This window comes from Lissotriton vulgaris, unplaced genomic scaffold (genome assembly GCF_964263255.1).
Source record: "Lissotriton vulgaris unplaced genomic scaffold, aLisVul1.2 SCAFFOLD_4621, whole genome shotgun sequence".
Lineage (NCBI taxonomy): Eukaryota > Metazoa > Chordata > Amphibia > Caudata > Salamandridae > Lissotriton > Lissotriton vulgaris.
The window spans coordinates 5,599-15,336 of record NW_028241558.1 but is presented as its reverse complement, the minus strand read 5'-3'; the positions used below and the strand labels follow the sequence as shown (position 1 = coordinate 15,336).

The following is a 9,738-nucleotide window of genomic DNA, read 5'->3' as shown; positions in this document are numbered from 1 at the left end:
CTTATTTTTTAACGACACGTTTCTTCTCCCAGGTGTAATACATTTTCTGGCTTCAATTTGCATTTATGAAACTGCATTCTGCATACATTTCGTAGGCCATCACACCTCTCAGGGCCCTGTATTAACAAACCATTCAAGTTCTGTGAAATCCAGTTCGATAAATTCAGCTAATATTTTTAAATAAAGTATCTATATATAGCAAAAAGAGAAGTTTTGTCCATACACAGCTGGTGACAAAGCAAAGATACACGGTTAACAGTACTGTAAATAAAAGCCAGTTGAAAAATGCAACTGTAAAGTTTGGGGGTTGACCACTCAACAAAACCAGTATCTATTTCTTTATTTAACGGCTTAGGACATAAATATTCACAGAGTGCATTTATTAAACATTTTATTCCTTCACATCCGCCTTTCAAAGCATCATGAACAGAAACAAGAGCAAATATCATCCATCTGTGGTTCTTGGACACTCGAGAATGGTTTCCAGCTCCTTTTCCTTAAATGAATCTCTTCAGTGTGTGTGTTTTCGGAGACACCATCATTATGAATTTAAAAAAAAAAGAATCGAGCACAAATATAAAAATAATGACGTTCGATATAAGAGAGAATGTAAAATGAGCCAGTAATCAAACAGTGAAGGATTCCATTTCAAATGGGAATCTTCATGGGCCTATCTGACATGCATCCGTTGAATTCAATGGACTATCTAAATGTATTATTCTTTCTTTACATATATTTTAGAGAACAATTTATTATGGTGGTGTCCGCTTGCCCAAGAACCACATATTAGCGTTATTCAATATCTTCAGGTCTCACAGGATGGGGTAAGGGCACAATTGATTTCTTCTCTGTATCTCTCGAAAGTGCTTTCCTCATATCTGTCGAAAGGAAGAAAAATAACATGTTAACCGGACTTCAGAGGCTGCACTTGTATCAGCCATGTGATCAGGCAACAAGAGGTTACTCACATTAAAGAAAACATGTGCCAAAGTACAATTTGTGCTACCATAGTAAACATTATATCTTATCGTTTTTCTGTCTGCAGAGGCTCGAAAGGATTCTATAAGAACCATCCAGCATCAACTTGTAGATGGACCAAAAACTGCTTAAATGGCTTATCGATCTGTAAGATCTGGTAAAGCACCATCTGTTACTCACAAACGTCTAACTTCAGCAGCTTACCCAGTATACTTTACACTTCTCTGTCATCAGTGGATGCTGGCCAACGTTCAAGGGAAAATAGCCAAGGCAGAAATTTGTAATTTTTGGCTTTTTCCTTTTGGTGCGTTTTTTAAAACTTGCAAAGAGCTTCAACACAAGAAAGGGTCTCTCATCTGCTAAGGTTGAGTTTTACCACAGGCCATTAGTTCTGAGTATAACTCGAAGTTTTAAATTAAGGATACTTGCAATGTGCACTTCCTTAACTTGAATCATAAGCAAATGACAAGTACCAATTATCTTGTTAAATGCTCGTGCAGAAAGAGGCTCGTCTCACTAGAGTTGTGGCTGGGGCTGTGAACAAGAGGTTACCAAGCTTTTTAAAGAGGCAAAGCTCTCATAAGGCAAATAGGAAAATCTTGTACTGGCTGTGAAGCATTTTCTCCCACAAAGGAGGAATTAGGCACAGATACAAAGTCGCAAAATGATTGCAAGCAGGTCCTCACAGGAGGCCAATGATCTTTCAGGTCTGTTCAATCATGAAGAGTGAAACCAGATTTTTTTTTAGGAGGTGATCACTAACTCATGGATATGCCTGAGAATAACAGCCTCAAGGAACTGGACATACATACATTTGCAAATCGTTAAGCTATATTATCCATGGGGAAGGGCAATGATTAACTGGAGCTGGTGGAAGAGAGCCAAAGCAAAACATGACCCAAAAACTTCTTCACTCAATAACTTTGAGTATTCTCTTTGGAATATGATACAATTTTCCCTTGACATTTTGGGTGCAATTCACAAGATTTTTTTTTATTCTGATTTTTCATGGCACCAAATTAATGCAAAGTAATTGATCAAGCGACACAGCTAAAGAGACCAGAGTGACGGGGGTATCGGGGAGGGGTGGGGGGGGGGGGGGGGGTGATATACCGTGGATTGCGTAAGTACGGGCAAATCTGACAGCTGTTAACCGTAGCCACATTTTTTATAATTCCGATCAATTAGATAGTATTGATGGAAAGTCTATTTGCAAAATATTATACAAGCATTACGGGGACATAAGACATACCCAGGAGTCTACTAAAGAATCCGTGAGACAATACATAACAATGGCAGAAAAAGGAGGACCCCCATCCTGTCTACCTGTCGGCTATCTGTTAAAAGATATTACTCGCTGGGAGCGAAGCCTTCTTTTCCGCATTAGATCAGGTACAATCAAATATTTGTTGTGTTTCCCCTTAGGATATCAACCTAATATCGACGATCTGGCTTGCCCATGTAGCAATATAAGAAAACAGTCCATGCTGCATTTTTTGTTTTTCTGCACCTTTTATCAAATATATAGTATGCAGTTATTGATACTGTTTTTTAGGTCAAAGGGGATAACGGATTTTAAGGTTGCCTATAAAATAATCCTGCAGTTTAAAAATGTTGATTTAATATACCGAGTATATACCTTTCTGAAAATGGCTATCCGTTCACACTTTTCCATGAATCCTTGAATGTTGGACTAGGTTGCATTTTTACATATACCTCTGGATCGTATTCTCAAATAGGGGAATTGTAACACAATTAATATGAGGGTGCATAGAGTACTTTGTTTACAATTTTTCCCCCCCTGTTTTTTGTACATTGGGACTTTTTTTACAATGCTGCTATTTGTTATTTTAACGTTATTTATTAACTTGCCTACTTCATACATATTCGCACATCGCACATTAGCATTAAAGTTGCAATTGGCTCTGCGATCATCAATTTGCACATTGCACTCTGGCACTTCAGTAATGAAGTTGGAACTGGCTGTGTGACTTACTACTTTGTTTGTTCCCTGCATATTTGTACACTGCACCTTGGCACTTTAGTATCAAAGATGCAATTGGTCATGTGATTTGCTAATTTGCTTGCCCCCTGCATATTTGCATATCGCACCCTGCACTTTAGCATTGAAGCTGTAATTAGTTATGTGTGATACCCATGTAATATTTTATTGATTAGCTGTAGATCTAAACTTGGTGAATGATTATGTAACTGACAATGAGAAATACCTAAGCGATAAGCCTGTAATATAATCAGTGTTTAGTCACAATCTTTTATTAACGATTGATTATGTGAAATGTATGTACTTTTATGGAGAACACATATCCGAATAGAGATCATGATTGATTGAGACAAGAGAGCAAAAGAGACAAAGAGCAAACGTCTCTCCCTGCTAGTTTTTGTGAAACTTATTTAAATGGTACTTTCAATGCAGCACTCCAAGAACCATGACGGGATGGCACAACTTTAAACCATTAAATAAAATAGGTAAGCATGGTTACTGGCCAAAGGCCATCAATAACAGGACTAAGTAGAGTTCCCATTGTTTGACGGATGTCCAGATGAAGACATCCACCTTATCTCCAAGGGCACCATTGTTCTTCCCCACTGACTCAAAAGTAGAACGGGGCTTTAGGTTACGCCTTCTGTCAAATCAGAGGCTAACCCCCAGATTCATCATTGTCATGTTTTGCGAGTCCTTAATAGCGATTATTAAGGAATCGCTATTAAAGACTCGCAAAACGGGATTAATGTAGAAATCGCAATATTTATTGTGATTACTACAGCTTCTTTATTTGCGAATCACTAATTGCTAATCGCAAATAAGGAATGACTCCCCATTTATTCCTATGGGCCTAAAGGCCCATAGGAATGAATGGGAAGTCATTCCTTATTTGCAATTAGCAAATAGCGATTCGCAAATAATGATGCGATTTCAAGGGTGCCAGGGTGTCCAAAGGACACCCTGTAGCACCCCTGAAATGGTAATGTACACAGGTGTTGCGCACACACATGTCCAAATGACATGTGTGTATGTAACATACAACTTAGTAAAATGCACTAAAGTGCATTTTTCTAAGTTTCCGCTATTTACCACGTAGTTACACTTCGCGGTCAATAGCGGCCCCAGATTGCGAATTCACAATTTTAAAATGGTTCATGAATTGCATTTAGGGAATCTCAAATTGAGATTCCTTAAATGCAATTATTCGCAATTTAGCGATTTTTAGAATTGCGATTTTTGCATTTGGGATGATGAATCCCAAATGCAAAAATAGCGCTCGCAAAGGGCCAGATTCTCAGAATCTGGCGCTTTGCGAGCCGATTTTGGCTTCATGAATCTGGCTGCAAGCCCCTATGCCTCTCCCACATAAGAGCCAAAAAGCCTTGTGTACAGACAATGATGCAGTAGTAGGAAGCTAGTCTCTAAAGGAAAACAATAAAACAGAAGTCCCTAAAGGCTAGGGTCCATTTTATATGGAACCAAAAGAAGAAAAAATGAAAATATATCTTTAGGATGCAGTATCGACATACATCAGCAAGGACTAGGACAAGGAAAAAGGATGAGGTGGTAATGAAGGTATCTTAGGAGTACATGTGAAATGCCAGTTACTGATCCGTGCAAGTGCTCAACCTGGAAGCAAATCTTTGTCAGGGTGATAGCATACTCACCATAAGCGTCTTCATCTGGCTCCCCGTTGCTAGCCGAGTAATATTCGATCACAGTTCTGTATACACTGTAGCCAAGCTGTTTATACATGTTTACTGCTACCTGATTCGACACTCTCACAAAGAGATCCACAAAGAAACCACCCTTCCTGTACGATGAAGAAAAATGCACAGAAAAATAAGAGTAAAGGTTATTACGACTGTAAGAACTTAAGTGACTGTTTAAGCTTCATATTTTTGGGAGGGCGTTTGTGCAACTGTAAACACCCAGAGACATAACTACACATTGCCCATACTGGCCCAATACACTCGAAACACGAATTGTCAGGCAAAGATCGCGAAAGAACTGCAAACATTGGCTTATCCATCAACATTTGAACAATCATGTGTTCTGAACCATAAGCTGTTTATATGTGCAAAACAATTTGGAACGAGTGCTATAGAAGGTCGTGGTATACCGATTGGCAGAATCAATTGTAGTTTAGAAATTTCTGATTCAAAGAGTGAAACAAGCAGACACAGAGGAGCTTGCTTATGTGTTTCATAGTATAAATATTGGAAAAACGCAACCTCCGTTATTTGTTTTAGAATCTTTTATTATGTATAGTGTAAAATTGTATTGACGAGCGTTGTACAGAATCATATGGGCAACAGCACACGCACGGTATGAGTGATTAGGCTAGTAGTCAGGGCATGAAACACTGCAACTGTGTGTAGGCAAACAAAGTTTAGCAATACAATGGAAGAAAAAAAATATATAACTAAAAAACAGTGCAAAATATATAGTGGGAAAAAAGAACGATGGCAGATGCAGGGCCGGCGCGAGAGACGCAGAGGTATTAATGATGAGCATCAGGGTTGATATGGGTGTATTCAATACTATACATCTGTGACGCAGGGTCACTGGGATCGACTGCACCAGGAGATGGCTGAGTTAGAGGCCTGCGATAGTAGACAGACAATATGTTACTGTAGAATCAAGCCGCAGGAGACAAGAGGAGCAGGGCCGGTGTCAGGGTATAGGCAAGTGCATCCTAAAGAGGTATGGTGTCCTTGGAGAGGACCTCTATTGGGGTGGTAGTGCATCCCAGTCTGGTGACAGTAGGCACCTGGGGAGTACTCTAGCTTCCTCACATATGAGGGCTGTGCTTTCAAATCCAGACCACAAGACAACCGAGCGACTGGTGATGCAATGCATGGCTAGCAACAGAGCTAAATGTAGAAAACAAGCCAAAGCTTTGTGTCAGGTAGGTCGCGTGAATAGTCCCAGTGGCAATACCTCCAAGTTATGCAAAATGGGGAGGTTAGACAGTTCAGTCAGTTGTGCCATTGTGGTTTTCCAGACACGAGTCAGTGATGTTTATTCTTAAAGGATGTGGCGCAAAAGCTGCGATTTTACATCTGCACCTCGCGCACGAGGCATTCGCCTTTGGCAAGTACAAATTGATCTTTACTGGAGTTAAATATGCTTGGTGCAGAACGTAAAATCTGATGAATTTTAACTATAAATTTCTGGATACGGTGGTGGCAAGAGCTAACGGGTGATCCCATTCAGCATCATTGTGTTCCCATTCAGCATCATTGTGTTCCCTGCTGAGTTCGATTACCCATTTGTCATGGATGGTATTAGTTGGAGCCAAGTATGTGCAGTAAGTGCTTAAGCTAGTCATTTGATCTGGTGGAGGCCAGTGCCCGTGATTTAAATCTATTGTAGGTAGGACCTTGTGTGGATAAGACTCATGAGCTGTGATGTGGCCATGCATGGCGCAACGCAACCCTCCTTAATTTATACACAGGTGTATTCCAACAACTATAAGTTGTACAGAAACACTAAACTCAGAGAAGCGAAAAAAATTTAAGTTGGAAGATACATTTTTATGTCGCTATTTTGAAGTTTTCTTTGGCAAAATTGAATACAAAACCAAAGCAATTCCCGCCTAAAATTCCAAAAAATGTAAGTGCTTTGCTTTCCTCACCCACTCGAGCCGTAAAATGTATCAAAAGCGCAGCTCACCTTTCTGAAATTTCTTCCAATAGCTCCATCAACTTAGCTGCTAACCCCAGCCTTCGGAATTCAGGAGCAACAGAGAGAGCGGTGACATGGCCATGCCATTCCTCTCGGGACACTGAGCCTTCGGCTTTACCCATGACTGCAAATCATATATACATTCTAAATGTAGCAATTGAAACTCAACACTACAAAAGAACAAATACTTACACCCACCATTTAAGAAACTCCAAATGACTAGATACATTTATCACAATAGAGATTCAAACTCTTAAACGACACTAGAAATATCTATTGGAATTAATTTTAGCTGGTTGGAATTCACATGGAGACAAAGCAGGACAAACATTTAGCTATCGAAGTTAATCTATGAAATCAAAAACATTAACAGCTCATTCATTTCAATGTGAATAGGCATAAGGATATGTTAATGAGTTTTGGAGCCAGATATATAGTTTATAATCTGCTGCCGCAATAGGTTACATAGACTTCATGCACGCATGTATTATATACTGGAACTTTGCTACAGGGACTGAGTAAGTGGTCTGCTGGTAAATGAAAACAGTGGTTTGTTGATGGCAGAAGTGCCAAGCCAGAAGGAGCAGAACCAATTGTTGGATAGCCTCATACACGGTGTCCTAAGGCTAGGAGCAATCAATCAGTGAGGATCAGTTGAACAGCTACTAGGAGGCTGGCTGGGTCGACACTACTCTGCTTGGGAAATGATCTTCACTCCAAACTGAAAACGTATGCCAACAAAAAGGTAGGAGACACTTCTACGCATTGGACCAAATAAAAGAATCAGTACCCATGTTTCTTAATAGTCTGGTTGTGAGGACCAGAGTGTATTTTTGTCATTTCTGGATCAGACTTCTGCAATCAGAAAACCCCCCAGAAAAAGGCTATTTTAATGAATCCTACAAACCGTTGAACATCTAATTCTGCTTACAGAATGCAAAACCATCACTCTCGGCATCAGAGCCCAAGTAAAAAAATCTTTTCTCAAGTAAAAATGTTTTGTTTTTTTAAAGATTTCAGTATTACAGATTAGGTTGAGTGCTCTGTGATCCCAGGTTGCATTGATTTGCATCACAAATCATATTTCTGGAGAGTGAGGGGGCAAGTCAGATAGCAGTTGTGGTGGGAACAGGGTTCCTATTAATGAACGTTTTTCTGTCTCGCCAGAAGACTGAAGGCGAATTAAGAAATAAATGAAGATTTTTATGCTGGTTTAACTGACAGAAAATGATAAGAAATCATGCTATTCACATCTTTTATCACGCTTGCATTCAATATATTTTACAGTATTATTTTGGGTTAAAAAAATATGACAAGAGAAGACTTGGGGCCAAATTTATCAATAAAGGATTTTGAGAGTCCTTAATAGCGATTTTTAGCGACTCGCTATTAAGGACTCGCAAAATGGCATGTATGTAGGAATCCCAATAATAATTACAATTCCCTAATATTCATTAATTGCGAATCGCAAATTACGATTCGCAATCAAGGAATACCTTACCATTCATTCCTATGGGCCTAGAGGCCCATAAGAATGAATGGGGAGATATTTGCAATTTGCTAGTACTCATTAGGTACTCACAAATTGCGAATACATTTCCAAGGATGCACGGGTGTCAAAAGGACACCCTATTGCACCCCTGAAATATGTATGCGTGCACATGTGGCACACCTACATGCCCTAAGGGCATGTATGTGCGCCACATGGCACTTTGAAAAATGCAAAAAGGTGCATTTTTCAAAGAAATCGCACATTACAACTTGAAGTTGGAGGTAATTTGCGATTTCTTAGGGCAAATTCGCACAACTTGGGTGCTTCCCGCATTGCATTTAAGGAATCGCAATTTGAGATTCCTTAAATGCATTCGCAAAATAGGGAATCGAAAATTTTGCAATTCCCTATATTGCGAGGGCCTTTTGGGATGATACAGAATCGGCCCGTTTGCGAACGGGACAGTTGATACATCTAGCCCTGAAACTTTATTTTCATTGATTCAGCACAACATTTTTCAGCAAACCATAATGCAGATTTCAAGAACTCAAGTCTGCACCTGCCGTAAAATTTCATGTATATACGTTGCTGCTTAAAGACGCAAATGTTTTTGCCTTTAACGGTGAAGCTACAAAAGGAGAAAGAAATTGAGAACCCAACTTTTGTTATGGAAAACTCCACGCCCAATGTTGATGCAGACACTGTTTTTGATCCTGTTAGTTCAGGACAATAGAAACAAATTTAAAAATCTGAAATTCAGACAAGCTTGCCACAATCTTAGACCTCTCGTATCATAAACAACACCGCTGGCCAAAGACCTCCAAAGGACAAAAGCTGACAATTTCAATGAGAAAATTAATGCATGGCATCCTATGGCTGAACTAAGTAATTCTATCAACACTGTTTTCTTCAAAATAAAAGTAATGTATACTGTACAAAATTAGGATTACTGTTATGAACTGCTAAGCATACATGTGATGCGTGATAATTTGCAACAGTATACTGCTTTTTTTTTTAGAACATATTCAAGCACTAGAGCTACTTACTTGACAGCTCAGCCTTGGTTTGGAAACCATATCTTACCTTCTGATACATACCAACGAAAGTAAAAATTTACAAAGCGACCATGCTGATGTACATGATCCTGCATATAGTCGAATAAGGGTCATAATTGAAAAAAAACACAGTCTTATAAGATTTATAAAGGATAAAATGCAGAACGTCGAAATGTACTTACTGTAGCCCATCAATTCACCACCAGGTGCCTCTGCAACAATGAAGTATTCAGGCCAGTGGGCCAGATACTGCAGATAGAAGGGTATGCCATACTGCAAGATTTGTGGTTAAGGTAAACAGTTCTAGTATGCATATAAAATGTGCATTAATATTCAAACCAAATGGGTAACACTGAAAAGCTTTTACAATGGATCATGTCACACTAAAGAACAATATGTATGTACACTTCTATGTTTCGCCGTGTCTTTTCTTAGCACAAGCAAGTGACGAAGTTGGCATAGGCACGCATCAACATACCCCCACAAAAAAAAAAAAACAATTTAAAAACGTAGGTAGG

At 39.2% G+C, this 9,738-nt stretch overlaps 1 protein-coding gene across 1 annotated transcript; it reads right to left on the bottom strand.

The window, feature by feature from the left end:
* Positions 1 to 323: 323 nt before the first annotated feature.
* On the bottom strand, positions 324 to 9,523 carry LOC147670624 (N-alpha-acetyltransferase 20-like). The gene is made up of 4 exons (XM_086948120.1): positions 9,403 to 9,523; positions 6,662 to 6,797; positions 4,651 to 4,796; positions 324 to 878 (listed from the first exon to the last, which is right to left on the bottom strand). The coding sequence occupies exons 1-4, from the start codon at positions 9,410 to 9,412 to the stop codon at positions 793 to 795; spliced, it is 378 nt and encodes a 125-aa protein (XP_086804246.1). The 5' UTR covers positions 9,413 to 9,523; the 3' UTR covers positions 324 to 792.
* Positions 9,524 to 9,738: the final 215 nt, after the last annotated feature.